Source organism: Pelodiscus sinensis, chromosome 5, assembly GCF_052426305.1.
Source record: "Pelodiscus sinensis isolate ZL-2025 chromosome 5, ASM5242630v1, whole genome shotgun sequence".
In the NCBI taxonomy this organism is placed as follows: domain Eukaryota; kingdom Metazoa; phylum Chordata; order Testudines; family Trionychidae; genus Pelodiscus; species Pelodiscus sinensis.
In genome coordinates this window covers 7819198-7833849 of record NC_143056.1, presented here as the reverse complement: position 1 = coordinate 7833849, position 14652 = coordinate 7819198, and the positions used below count along the sequence as shown (strand labels likewise).

The window sequence follows — 14652 nt, the reverse complement described above, 5'->3', positions numbered from 1 at the left end:
AGCCAAGGAAGGGGGACGTGGTAGAAGTTGAATGATTTTTTTAAAAACCTTTTTAAAAAGGATTAAATATGTTAAAAATAAGTAAAACTCATGAATACTTTTCTACCATTTTCCATAGAAGCTGTTGCAGTATTTACCACTAGGATGCATGGTGATCTGAAACAAGTCTTGAATGCTGTGGCCACACAATGACAATGTTTGAGAATGCCTTGCGTATGCTAAGCAAATTGGCCTTCCTAGATGTTTGAGACCATCTAGCATGGAACATGGCCTTGGTTGGGTTTTTGTCTAAATCAGGGCCTGAAAATAAAGTGAACCAAAAAAAGCCCACATCGTGCTTATAATTAACAGAAGCTTACACCATAAGGAGCTTATAATAGTGGGTTTCATTCACACAGTAGGTTGTTGGAGCCATTACAGTGTTATTTATATGTGCTGCAGGGGACTCTTAATCCTTAAATTGACATGATGGAACAGAACAGCTTCTTCATAAATACTGAAGTCTGTATTTTGGAGGGCTTTAATAGTCAAATTATTGGCACAAGAAGCCCCAGCAGTTTAGAGGAAACATGATCTGTCCTATCACTGGGTCTGTAGCTAAAACAAAAAGACGTACAAATAAAGTACAAGTACTAGGTATCAAAAGGCAGACCAATAATAGCTGTCTTACCTAGGGAAATGCAGTAAATATTGTTCTCTTTGTTTTAACTGCATTCTTTTCATGGAGTACTGCCTGGGGAAAAACCCCAATGGCATCATAATAGCACTATATTTAAAATGCAGGACACACAAAATGTGAGTAAGTCTTTTGTCAACACTGACTTTTATGTTGGAGAGTTGGGTCTGAAAGGAGCTGTTCTGAGTTTTAAACGCTTAGCCCTGGTGTACGCTACAGACTTTGGTCAGTATAAGTATGTCATGAGGGGTGTTTGAAAATCCGCACCTCAGAGCAGTGCACTTCTAGTCCCCTAGCCCCTGGCACAGACAGCACTAAGTCCATGAGAGGGCTTCTCCCCTCGACATAGCTACTGCCTCTCAGGGAGGCAGAATATATACACCAATAGGAGAACCTCTTCCATCAGTGCAGGGAGCATCTTTGGTAAACTGTGCTGCTGCAGTGCTGCAAGGGTAGACAAACCCTGATCAGATTAGACCGCTATATCCAGTAGGGCAGGGGTGCCCAAACTTTTTTCAAAGAGGGCCAGATTTGATGAAGTGAACATGCATGAGGGCCGACCATTTTGCCTGACATTCTTTGAACCATTAAAATTAAATGCAAATTAACTATTTTATGCAAAGTTTATTGCAAACGGCATACTTTTCATTTCGTCACATGGATGACAAATCTAAACAGGTGTTAAATCACTCTGCCTTTCATATCTGAAGGCCAGATGAAAAAAATCCAGGAAGCTGAAATATGTCAGGAACATTGTAAAGTACATTACATATTATTGGTAATAAAGGTTGTCTGTCAACTTTTAAGTTCAAAAATTATGAACAGGAACATAACACCAAGTATACATGTTGTGTCCAAATATATTTATAACTGATTTAGACCAACTGACATTAACTGAGATTTTACAATGTATTCATCTCAATACATATGGATTTGTTGGGGGCCATAAAAGATAGATATTGCCAAATTACCTGTGGGGCCGTATTAAACCGGAACACGGGCCGCAATTGGCCCCCGGGCCGGACTTTGGACATGCCTGCAGTAGGGCAAGAACATTTCTAAGGGGGGGAGTGCTGGCATCCTGCCCACTTTCCCCTCCCTGTCTCCCCTGGACTGACAGCTGGGTCCCCAACATGTATAAAGGCAGCCAGGACCCTGGGTGTGCTGCAGCACCTACCGTACCCATAGTCCCTGCACCTGTGGATATATCCAGTCTTCACCGGAGTACGGCAGCTCTCTGATCCTCAGCTGTGATTGACTGTTGTAAAGCAAATGCTGTGCAGTTAGCTCAGCATGTCAGTGATTGTTACTTTTTATCTTCGTGTTTCCTAGTGCAGGAAAGTGCCCAATATACATGGAAATCACCCAGAAGCATAAGAAACGGCAATGTCTCATTAGAGCAGGGCTGGGGAACCTCAGGCCCGGGGGCTGGATGCGGCCCCCCAGCTTGCCTGGATCCAGCCCCTGAGGCTCAGGGATCCTTCCCGCATTGGGGAGCTCGCACTGGTGATCCAGCTCCCTGCCACCCACCCTCCCATAGGGCTGGAGCACACAAAATCTACGAGCCTGATCTCCCCACCCCACCGGGCTCTGATGTGCAAGGGGAATGTGAGGAGTGCCTTTTCCCTTCTCAGTCAGGGGATTCTCACTTTGCTTCTCACTTGTGTGCGGCCCCCCGACTGATTTTTCTGTGGGTCAGCAACCCCCGACCCCAAAAAGAGTCCCCACCCCTGCTGCATTAGAGCATAATGCAGATGTGCCAACTCGTGTGGTAATGGCTAAATTCCAGTTTTAATTATAGTGCTGTGGCGGAAGGGTGCTTGAATGATGGTCAAAGGTAAAACTTACTTGATTTCTTAAAAGTTAAACACTGGAAATCTCTCCCTGAGCACCCTATGCAGGGCTAGAAAAAGAGACTGTGGTTGCTTTCCTTATTGCTCGAAGAATTCCAGGCCTTACATGGGGCTGTCTCTGTATTACCTGTAACGTAAGATCTGCTGAATGCAGAGTGAAAAGTAACCAATGGAATTCAGAGCACAGATAATCAGAGCGCTTCTGCAGCTGAAACTCCACTTTCCATGCTTATTACTAATCTTCCCTTGACATATTTTATAGTTTAGATCTGCATGTTCCATCTTTACATTAAAATGGCTTCATGTCTGGATGAATGCTTTCCCAGCTATTACTCAAATATCAATCCCATATCATTTGTACTAAATGGAGTACAGGAACCCCCCCGAGTTGCGACCGCCTGACTTGTGACCCCCCCCCCCCCCCCACACACACACACACACACAGCTATTTTTTAAAGTGCGGAAGGGGCTGAAAACCCCTGACTTACGTCCTCAGTCAGCATTTATGACGGCGCACGGCGCCTGTCATCAATAAGAATTCGAATTACGACGCCTCCAACTTGCAACTCTTCCCTGGGAACCAATCGCGTCGCAAGTCAGGGATTGCCTGTATTTTTTTTCTGGGTTCAGCAAAGGAATAGTGGACTTCATTTTCTTATAGAGCTGTTACACAGTAAGAGTTGGGTGAAACAAGTACAAGTAAAGCAAAGCGCCATCTTTGTTGAAATGGTCCTTTGGTTTAGTTGTTAGTGTTTATATTTTGCTGGTGGTCACTTTGGGCTGGATTTTAGCTGTGCCTGCACTACTATTATTTCTAAAATACTCCTGTGGCACAGCTCCACCTAGGATGGTATTAGTGTGTGTTGCCAGCATTTTAATAACCCAGCTTAGCTTAAATGTAGATGACAGGTTAGTTAATCTACTGTCTCATCGATAACTCTGGTGCAATTCTGCAATCAGTTAACAAGGGAGACGTTATTGGCTAAAGGAAAAGATCCTTAAACATTAACAAGGGAAGCAGAAAAAATATGTTTCAGAAGTTTACTTTTAAAATCTAATCATACCATAGAGCTCCTTTAAGATCAGAAAATGAAATATATTGACATTTGTTGAAACAAAAACTTAAATTTGCACTTGTTTTAAATCAAACATTGCTTATTGAAACAAAGGTTGGAGCTGGGGGAGGGTGTTTTTTTTGTAACCAGATTACTAATGGTCAAATTAGATCAACTTCTCTCTAATTCAGAAGCATCCAGTATCTTGATTGCATGCATAGATAAAAGAACACCTTTTTCTTTCTGTACTTTGGAAGAGGTGTAAATCCTCAGTTATGCAGGCAGAGTAGAGGGCTTGCCTTTCCTTTTCAGTCCCACGTGGAATACTTGTCCCTGTACATTCTTGTCCGATTCATCATAATGAAACCTCTTTTTATGTTATTATTTAGATATATGCAATATAGGTGCAGCTATGTTGGTGCCAAGCTGTTAGATCGACTCGGTGTGCGGTAATGTCTTTTATAGGACCAATTTCTATTGATGATAAATCTTCATGCCTCACAGAGCTCTGTGATTCGAAAGCTTGTCTCCCTCACCAACAAAAGCTGGTCCAATTAAAAGATGTCACGTCACCCACCCTTTCCCTTTTTCAGATGTTAATTCCCATGTATTGATCCCAAGGGGCTAAGTTGACAAAGGAACTTAGGTGCTGCAATGCTGAGCTCCATACCGCCTATCTGCCAGGTGCCAAGGAAATCACCTCAGAACAATACTATGATTCACGTAGCCTGATGTAGGCACATTCTCTTGCTCTGGCTCTGGAGATCTTGAGTGGAATTAGGTGGCCTCTGAGCACATCTTTTGGCTTGGGCCCTGCAAGCGAGTTCAGCAGAAAAGTGCCTGTCTCCCCTGGAATATGAGTCGCTCTAAAGCAGGGGCCAAGTGATTACGTCCTAGTAGATAGCCAAAGTGAATGCTCACAGGCAAAAATATAGGTGCCAACCGATGTTTCCTCTATTTTTTTCCTCCCTCCATCTGTGTGTGGAACAAATTTTGTTCTGTGCACCAGTGCATGTGTAGATGTGCACCACCAGTCGAAACACATGCTGCTGACTGTGGGCACTCTGCTAATCAGCTGGGCAGCATTTAAATTTCTCCTGGGTGGCTGCCCAAGTGCTCACTTTACAGGTGCTGACTGAGTTTGGGTGTCTACGGGTGGTTGAAGTGGTGGTTGAACAAGGCTTTTTTGAATCTCAGTGGTAGCTAAAAATTGGATGTAGGTGCCTAAGTACCTGTGTGAATCTATCTCTAGGTCTTTCCAGCAGCTAGTGAGAAATATAGTGCCCAAAATGTCTCATTTGCACCAGAACAAAGCCAAAACTCATAGCAATACATGTAAGGCCTGCATATTTATCATGGCCATGATTTCATAGAGGTGGATGAGACTTTTTATATTAAACAACTAACAGAATCATCCAAACCAGGGGATTTGATGATGATGGGAAACTTCAACAATGCAAACATGTGTTGGGGAAAATAAGAGCAGGGCACAGATTATCCAACAAGGTGCTGAAATGTAGTGAAGACTTTTTTTGAATTTCAGAAGGTAGAAAAAGCTACTAGGGAAGATGCTGTCCTAGATTTGATTGTGACCAGTAAGGAGGAACTGGTTGAGAATTTGAAAATGAAAAGCAGCTCGAGAGAAAGTGATCATGAAATTACAAGAATTCATGATTGTAAGGAATGGTCAGAGTGAGAATATGCCTTAGAGATTGTGGGAAATCTATAAATCCATGTTACATTTTGCTAATTTACAGTCTCTCTCAAATTAAGGCCTAATCATCTTTTATAAAATGTCTATATATATTCTATAGGTATTGCGTTTTGCTGTTTTAACAACGTGCTCTTAAACTATTAAAGACAGCTATTATCATACTTTTATAATAGAAAATAAGCACAATGGCCAAGCTTTTTAAAAATTAGTTCCTCAAGATCAGTGTTTCTTAAACTGTGTTCTGCGGTTCACCGGTGTGCCGCGGAGAACAGCAGAGTTCAAAATGGCCACCCTTAAAGGAGTAGGCGACTTTTTTTTTCCTCTCAATAACTCCCCCCCTTCTCCCCGATCCTTTTTTTCCCCTCAACAAAAAAAAATAGTGTTCCTCAGTCTTAAAAAGTTTAAGAAACACTGCTCAAGATAGTTTTCTAAATCAGTATTTTGACACCTGTATAAGCGGTTGTATTTTTTTTCATGTGCTGCTCTGGCAAACCATTTAGGTGCCTAAATCTATATTTAGTCACTCCTCTTTTAAAATCTTGGCCTGTAGCTGGAACGCTTTGTATCATACTATGAGTCTTATTGTTTTTCCCCCCACAACAACTAGTCTGACTTACAGGTATTCGACTGTTTCAGCTTAATGTATTGTACCCATTTATGTGACAGATGTAATTATCTGTACAAATAGCACATTCGGTTCAGGTGATAGGATTCAATCCCAGAACAACACCTGGACTAGCTTAGAAGAAATTCATCCTTAGTCTGTTAGTAGTCAGAAAAATCAAAGGGGTTTCTATCCGGAAATCTGGCCAGGAAACAATCGCAGGTTTGTTTCTGTTTAAGCCAAACAGAAGAAGGGAGGGGAGAGGGGGAAAAGCTAATTTTGAAAATTGCATTCTGAGAAGAGTTACCAAAATCAAAATCTTTGGGGTTTTTCCCACGTACGCAGTCTTGTTTGCAGGTCTGAGGTTAAAACGTGCAAGTTACATTGAATATGTCAATAGTGGAAACAGGCTTTTTTCTTTATTAAAATGGTAATTTTCTCCCCAGACATCAGACATCCGGAAGAACTCTCTCTCTTGAGGAAACCCAGGGATCCAACAAAGAAAAAAAAGAAAAAGATAGATGACCAGAGTGAAGATGAGGCGCTTGAACTGGAGGGACCATTAATCACTCCAGGATCGGGTGAGCCTAGGCTTCTTTTGGAGTTATTTGGGAGAAGGAGGCTGGGAAGAGAGGAGCAAGAGGAAGGGGAGGGAAGATCAAGTCATTCTACTGGAGCAGATGTTAAAGGGGAAAATTTCACGCCTAATCCATTTATGCCTGTGCAAGAGCTGCATTGCAAGTCAACCTTGCAAAACTCATCTATGTGACTGAATTCCAGCTGCTTTTACATATGCAAAATAATGGAACAAGGTCAATTTTTTTAAACGAAATTGAGCCAGATTCTTTTAGTGTCTAAAGCATGTAATTGATAAGTTTTCTCACCTTGTTACAGAGGGAGAGTTCAGTGTCACGGCTCAGGGGACTATAAGGGGACATGCAACCAGCAGCAGGGGTCAGGCCTACCTCTGTGCTCACCAGCTGCGGCAGGAAGCTGAGTGACCTGTCCCCTGTCCACTCCACTCCTCCGACTCCCAGCCACTTCTCTCTCTCTCAGAGGAGGGGATTTGGGGCAATTGTGAAACCAAGCCTGCACTCGCTAGCGGAGGAAGTGGAGAAACGAGGCTGGGAGCCAGGGGAGGAGGGCAAGCTGGGTCCGGGTCACTCCCGCTCCCTTCCCCTCTCTCCATCACTATGCTGAGAGCAGGGGTGGACTCGACTCATCCACCTCTGTTGATGCCAGGCCCCCCACTAATTGCCCAGAACATGTAACTTGGGAGAAGGAGTTGAATGGAGAGGGGGTGTAGTAGGAGCGAGGGCTTGGGAAAAGGGATGGAGTGGGGCAGAAAAAGATGGGATGTGGGCGGGACCAGTGGGCGGGTTGTCCCAGGCCGTGCTCCCCACCCCAGTGACAGCCCTGGGCCTAATCAGTCTTTTGAATTCCTGCGCTTTTTCTTGTTCCATATTACCACTAAATCTAGCTGCACTTGTATGTAGAGTGACTTGCATGTTGTCTCAGATACTGTGTTACTGCAGGAATTATTTCTTTGTATGAATTATGAACATTATGGACATTTCTCTATTCTAAGCCTATTCCAAAAAATCTTGAAAGAGTTTTATTTTTATTAGTATTGTTTATATAAATGCACAAGCTTCAAACTTTTAATATTAAAAGTACCCTAATGCTCATTGTTTGTTGTATTATTTCTAATGGTGGAATAGTTTGTACAGTGGTTTACAGAAACAGAACAATGCCACTACCGAGAAAGCCTACTTACCAAGAGTGGTAAATTGAGCCAGACTTACAATCTGTTCGAAAAATTAAACTTGTCCCTAAGATCTGCTTGCACCATGGTGGTGTTGGAACACCAGTAGCTGAAAGAAAGTATTGCACCAGTCATGAGAACTGTAAACTAGAATGGACATTTACAAACACTTTCAGTACAGTCTGACTCTCTGCATATTTCAGTACTGTGTGTGTTCTAAAGATGTTGCTTATTAATCAAGCAAAAGAAGAGAAGAGGAGATAAGAAGTTACATTGATTTCAAACACATCTTGTACCATCTTCCTTAATTAGTCTTAATTTTACCATACCTGGACATAATGCTGCCATTAACAGAATCACTAATGATTCTGGACTAGCAAGGGAATGAAGTGAAAATAGATTTTTCTCCTTTTTGGCTCAAAGGGATTAGCTCCCCTGTGGAGTTAAGGCATCTCTGTATCTTTAATTGCTGCCTTTAGTTCAATGTATGAACCTATGCATGTTTGTGATTTCCTTTTACGCATTTAATTATAAAGTTTCTATCTCATCAAATAGAAATTGTTTAACCTCACAGTAATTAACAGCTGTGGTTCATTTTGCCCTGGATACTATTTCTGTGTTACTGAGTACTAATGTGAAATGAATAATCATTTAAGGCACACCTATCTCTGTTTATGGATTTAGAATACATTTTGCACTTTGAGATACCTTGACCTGTAGATGCTGAACTTATAGGCAAATCATCATAAGCAAAGCTGAAAGTGCTGCTTATAACTTTGCCAAACTTTAACCGTTCAGTCTGAAATTTTCCATTCTGGCATCTGCTTTGGTCAGAAATATATTTGCATTTCAGCTAAAGTGATAATCTATTTTAGAGCATCAGATTAGGAGAAGTACCTTCTTTTGCCCATGTTGAAAAGTGTATAGCCATTTTGTAGAGAAACTCTAGCACCCCGCATGTTTTGGAGCCAGAACTTGAAATTTGGCCAAGGTCATGGCTTTGGGAGGACTGTGATTCGTGGCATCCCTGAGAAAAGCTGCTCAAATTTGTCCTAGTTATAAGCATTTGAAAAATCACAGGTAAGACATGTTTAGTAGAGACTTGCTAGGACTTTGCAGCTTAATTCCTTGAAAATTCTACCCATGCTGGACATGTTTCAGCTCAACGCTGCAGAGGACTAAAAATAACTTCCTTGTAGTTGCAATCCCAGCAGCTCCAGACTGTGGTGAGTCCAGATCCAGAAATTAAGAGCAAGGAGCTTGTTTCTTCTGAGCTCTTAATGCCCCCCTGCTTTGTTGGCATCCAGGCAGGGAAGTGGAAACCACCTGATTTGAAGTGAGAGGACAAGAGCCAGTAATGGAGAAAGTAGATGTAGGACAGAGCTACTCAACATGCAACTGGTAGGCCACATGCGGCCCACAGCCCATTTGTTTGCCGCCATCAGTGCGGTTTGGGTTTACATGAGGCTCAAAACATGATCCACAGGTGGGATCCTTTGAACATGGCCTCCACTGGGAACATATTCCACAATGGCGAGTCAATAGAATGATCTTCTGTTGAGATGTGTTTTAGTAGTTAAATTCCTGGACTGTCATTGCTCATTGAAAGTGCTGTCATGTAGGTGGAAATCAGGTAAATGCTGCATTTTATTAATATCAGCAGAACTGATTTAAATAGGGCCTGAGTGTTGAGTAGTCTTTCCTTAATCTTTGTATTCATGCCCATCAGTGTGAAATAAGCTATTTGCATATATTTGCATATATATTTGGATGTACATGCAACCACACTTAAGTCACAGCCCTAGGTATGTACTGTGAGTATCATTGTGGCCCCCGGGGCTTCCAAAGTTGAGTAGCTTTATTTAGGAACTTGGGAAGATCCACCTGGAGGCTAGCAGGAGTTGAAGAGGGGAACTGGGAACCAGAGGATGAGACTGGTTGGACAAGGAGACTGAGGCTGGTATCAATGGGTAGGCGGGAGGGGAGTCAGGATACAGGGAGTGTCTGGCTGAAGCGTCAGACAAGGAGCTCTAATTGAGGAAGGCACCTAGATATTGGATTAAATATCTGGGGGAGAGACTGAGTTTTGGAGCCAGTGAGTATGGAGAACAGGGGAGGTGATTAGAGGCTGAAGAGGGGGCGAGAAAACGAGCTGAAGAGTTTGTGTCTATGACAATACACTCCACACCCAAGCTCAGAACCGTACTGTGAAAAGTCAGCTGTCTGAAGGAGTGCTGTCTGATTTGTTGCAGAAGTGGGAAGGCTTAAGATGAATGAGGCAGGGCTTGCAGGGAGGGAAAAGGATGGGTTCATAGTTGAGGCAGTTGAATGTTGCTCTGGGCAATTAAATTCTACGCCTGCCTCTGCCACAAAAATCCATTTCATGCTTTTGGCAAGTCACTTAAACCAGACTAGTCACTATTGTGTGTTCCTCATTTTCTGGGTGTTTTACTTGTGGCCCTGTTTATTTTTCAGGAGCACTGAGCATCCATAACTGTAACTGAAGTCAGTGGGAGCTATGCTTTGAACATATGCAGCGTTCTATAATCCTGATTTTCCAGGGTCTCCAATTGGGTGCCCTAAATTAGCATGAGACACATGGAATTAGTCTTCTCCTCCTCGGTATCCTTCCTATATATTAACCAGATGGGTAATAGTTTTATTAACACTGTTGTGACCTGGCCACTGAAATGTAGTTACTACATAGGGTTGGTTAGAATTCGTTCTCTGAGTATATTGATCTAACTTAATAGGAGGCTGTGGGAAAAGCACACAGGAAAGCAACTTGAAAGTTGAATAAGGGCACCTTAGAAGACACTTGAAAGACAATGAGGCAATCTGTTAGCTTCAGGGATTGTCTCCCAGGTGTTGTGAACCTTTATCAGGGGCAGCAGCATGGTGGGGAGGGGCAGGCTGAAGTGAGTTTTTAAGCTGGCTCTCCACTGATGCCAGCTCTGCCCTCCCCCTTTGCTGCCTCCCACAGAAGCAGTGGAGGTGGCGGGGAGGCAGGCAGGATACTGGAGCAGCCTTTGTCCCTAAAAAGCTGTCCCGGCTCTCTGTGGATCCGCCCACTGTGCCTCTGTGTTTTAAATGTATTTAAGCTGCTAGCTTAAAAAGTAGAGGCGCGAACGGGGATAGCTGATTCCCATCTCCCGCTGCTCCCCCCCCCTGCACCTCCCTGCCTCCCTATGGAGACAGTGCTGGAGGGAACCAGTTTTTAAGAGAGCTCCCCCCCCAGCACTGGCTCCTACTCAGTCCCCTCCCCAAGAGAGAGGCAGCCAGGGGGGAGATAGGGAGTTAGCTTATCCGGTAGTCGACTAGTTGCTTCCATTCCTATTCTGCAGGCCACCAGCCAGCCACCCATGATGATAAAATAGGGGCAGGAGGGGGTGGAGGAGTGGAGTCTGGCCAGGAGGTGGGTTGCATGGTCTGTGGATGGGGGGGGCACTTACCTGGTCCTTTGCCTTCTATCACTCCTAGGTGAGCTGTTTCCTGGTCTGCCACTCCCCCCCCAGACGGGGGAGGGGGTTTTGCTTCCTTCTTTTTCAAGCCAGATCCAGCCGGTGAGGCTCATCCCCCTCTCCTCCGCAGCAACACTGGCTCTTCAACCTCACAGGGAGGGAGGCCGCAGGCCTGAAGCATCAGCGCAGGTTTCCTGCAGTGGGAGGGGGAGCAAGTCCTGAGTCCACGGCCCACCTGCAAGACGGTTGTGGACCACTAGTAGTCCACGGACCACACTTTGAGAACCACCGATCTAGTCTAACCTCCTGCATCACACAGGTAGTAGAACGTCCCGGAATTAATTCATGCCTCAAGTCCAGCAGTTGTGATTCACCTAGAGCATATGTTTATGGGCTTGTCTACATGGTGCTGCAGTGTGGTCTCTGAGTGTGTGAAGTACTCGGGGTTCTGGTGCATGTAAGTGCTCTATGTAGACCTTGCTGGCACAACTGAAAAGATACCTGGTCTGTATTGAATATTGTCCTGTAGGACTATCCCAACACACACTAGGTAGCTTTTCATTCTCTGCAGCAGGAGACAGAGTGTAACACATTACTGGACTCTACTGCTGACACTTCATGGACCACACTATGGGGCCGTGCAGACAAGCTCTTAGCAAAACATCCAGTGTTGATTTCAAAACTTCCAGTGATCCATCACGACCGTTAGTAAGTTGTTCCAGTAGTTAATTGCTCTCACTGTTAAAAATGTGCACCTTCTTTCTAGTCTGAATTTCTAGTATAGCTTCAGCTTCCAGCCACTAGATCTTGTTGTTCCTTCCTCTTCTATATTGAAGCACCATCCATCAAATTTCTGTTCCCAAGTCAAGTACTTAAAAGCAGTAATCAAATCATCCCTTAGCCTTCTATTTGGTAAACAGAATAAAACGAGTTCCATGACTCTCTTACTGTCAGGCCTGGTTTTCAGTCTTTAATCATTCCCATGGCTTTTCTAGGAACCATCTGCATTTTTTCAGCATTTTTCTTGAAGTGTGAGCAGCAGAATTGAACATGGTTTTTCAGTAGCGGTCACACTTGTGCCAAATACAAAAGTAATAGAACCTCCCTACTCCTATTTGAAATTCCCGTTTATGCATTAAAAAATCACGTTAGCCCTTCTGCCCACAGTGTCATGCTGGGAGTCCATAATTAGTGGGGTATCCACAGTGATCCCTAGGTCTTTTTCAGAGTCACTGCTTTCTAGGGTAGAGTCCTACCCCCCTTTTGCATGTCTTCATTGTACCTTATGTTATGACAACATTGAAATGCATGCAGTTGTTTTATACCCAAGTTGTCCTGCAATCCAAATTATTTTTATCAGTGACATGCTGCCGTCATTATTTGCCACTCCAACAATCTTTGTATATACACACTTTATTACTGGTTTTGTTTTCTCTCAGGTCATTAATAAAAATATTAAAAAACATAGGGCTAGGAATTGATCCATCTGGGACTTCCAAGAGAAACACATGCATTCATTGATTCCTCATTTATAATTAAATTTTGGGACTCCTGTGCCTTGCCGACTTCGTATGTTAGTGTCTTAATCAACGTGTTGAGCGGAACCTAATCAAATGAATTGTAGAAATCTTAAGTATGACATCAGCCAAACTTATAATCCCATCAAAATGATAGTTTGACAAGATCTGTTTTTCATAAGCCATGTTGACTGGCACTAATTATATTATTTCGTCTGGGTTCAAAGTCTTGCTGAAACTCCTATAAATACCCAGATCATTCCATTTACTCTTGTAAAATATTGGCATATCATTAGCTTTTTTCACAGTCCTCTCAAGCTTCCTTAATATTGCAAGACTTACTGAAAATCAGTACAGTAATTCCTCATTTAACACTATAGATGCGTTTCTGAAAATGTTCATGCTAAGCGAAAATGTGCTATCCAGGGTCAATTTTCCCATTAAGAATAATGGAAAAGGTGGGGGTTGCATTTCAGGTGGTGGTAGCAAAGTCAATTTTTTGTTGGTGCTGGGTTGTCAACACCAATATTAGATATCTAGCAACACAAGATAAACCGCGACGACTTGTGTTCCTGGTTGTTAAAACACAAAGATAAACACGTGAGTGCGCGGAGGAGCGCTGTGACCATGTGTATTCATCCGCTTATGCGTATTACCACTGTTTTCACCAATTTATACTGCCGTGCGAAGTAGTCTGCCACTTGATTATTTTTGTGTTATTTCGGGGCAGTCGTGTTATTCGAAAAATGTTCCCTAAAAAAAAATTATGCTATTGCGAAAATGTGTTAAGAGGGCACCTGTTAAACAAGTAATTATTATATTAATGGTCCACCGAGTTTCCTGCCCAATTCTTTTTAAACTCTTGGGATGCAGGTTATCCAAATCTGCTGATTTAAAGATGTCAAATTTTGGTAGCTGCTATTTAACATGTGTTTTGGCAACAGTTGTAATGGCAAATATTTTATCATGGTAGGTACATCTGGTTTTTTTCAAAATTTAAAATAAAAATATTTATTGAACTTATCCCCTCCCTGCATTATTGACATCTCTTCTGTTTCTATCCCCAAGGTTCCCTTTGTTCCTCTTATGCTTTACAAAACAAACAAAAGAACCAAAAATGTTATTACTGTCCTTAACTCTACTAGCTTCTGTTACTTTTTTACTCATTAGTTATTTTCTATAACTTCTAGTTTACACTAATTCCTATCAATTTCCCATTTTTTTCTTAGTCTTACAATATAATTTTAACTCCTGTCATCTGAAGAAGTGGGTTGTGCCCACAAAAGCTCATGATACCATCTATATGTTTTGTTAGTCATTAAGGTACTGCTAGACTATTTGTTGTTTTTTAAGTTTTTCCTGTTACACTCACTCAGCTACCCCTCTGAATATAATTTTTATTATTGCTGCTCTCACTTCCCTTAGCCAGGGTTTTTGTTTTTTGTTTTTGCGGGGGGAGTATGCATATAGGAAAACGTTCTTAAACCATTCCAGTTATCATTTGTGTTTGTCAGTCTCATGTTGCTATTTAAACATGGATTCATCAGGAGGCAAGAAAAAAATAATAAAATAGATTGCACCAAAAAATGTAATTGTATTTCCTACTCTTGGAGTGCTTGACTTTGCAACCTTAATGTGTTCTCTGTGTGTGTGTGTCTGTGTGTGTCCATAACCACGCCTGTGCATGTGGTTGCAATTTTATATCCATGGTAATCCCTGATGGGTAGATGGTGTCTCCGCCCAGGTTCTGAGTTGGGGAGAAAAGAAAAGCGGCTATCCCCTATGGGCTGAGGTGTGGCCGAAGAGCTGTACTGCAGCTGCTGTTACTACCTTGAGGCTGCAGTAGCTTCTGTTCTCGCCATTTGCAGTTCTAACAGGATGAAGCCAGCTTTTCGGTGTAATACTTGATGCCCTGGTCCCTCTCCTGGATTCTAGGAGCGTTCTGAGAAAGGATAACTAGGAGTTGTGATTCTGTGGCAGGCTTGGAGCGAAAATCCCCTTTGCAGG

General features: G+C 42.8%; 1 protein-coding gene across 7 annotated transcripts in view; it reads left to right on the top strand.

Moving 5' to 3' along the window:
• Positions 1-14652, top strand: part of FERMT2 (FERM domain containing kindlin 2) — a 123838-nt gene that overhangs the window by 80297 nt on the left and 28889 nt on the right. For all 7 annotated transcript variants that reach the window (XM_006116318.5, XM_075926218.2, XM_025181329.3 and 4 more), the window contains one exon: positions 6349-6483. In XM_006116318.5, the coding sequence (XP_006116380.2) occupies positions 6349-6483 (135 nt within the window). The remainder of the gene's footprint in view (positions 1-6348; positions 6484-14652) is intronic.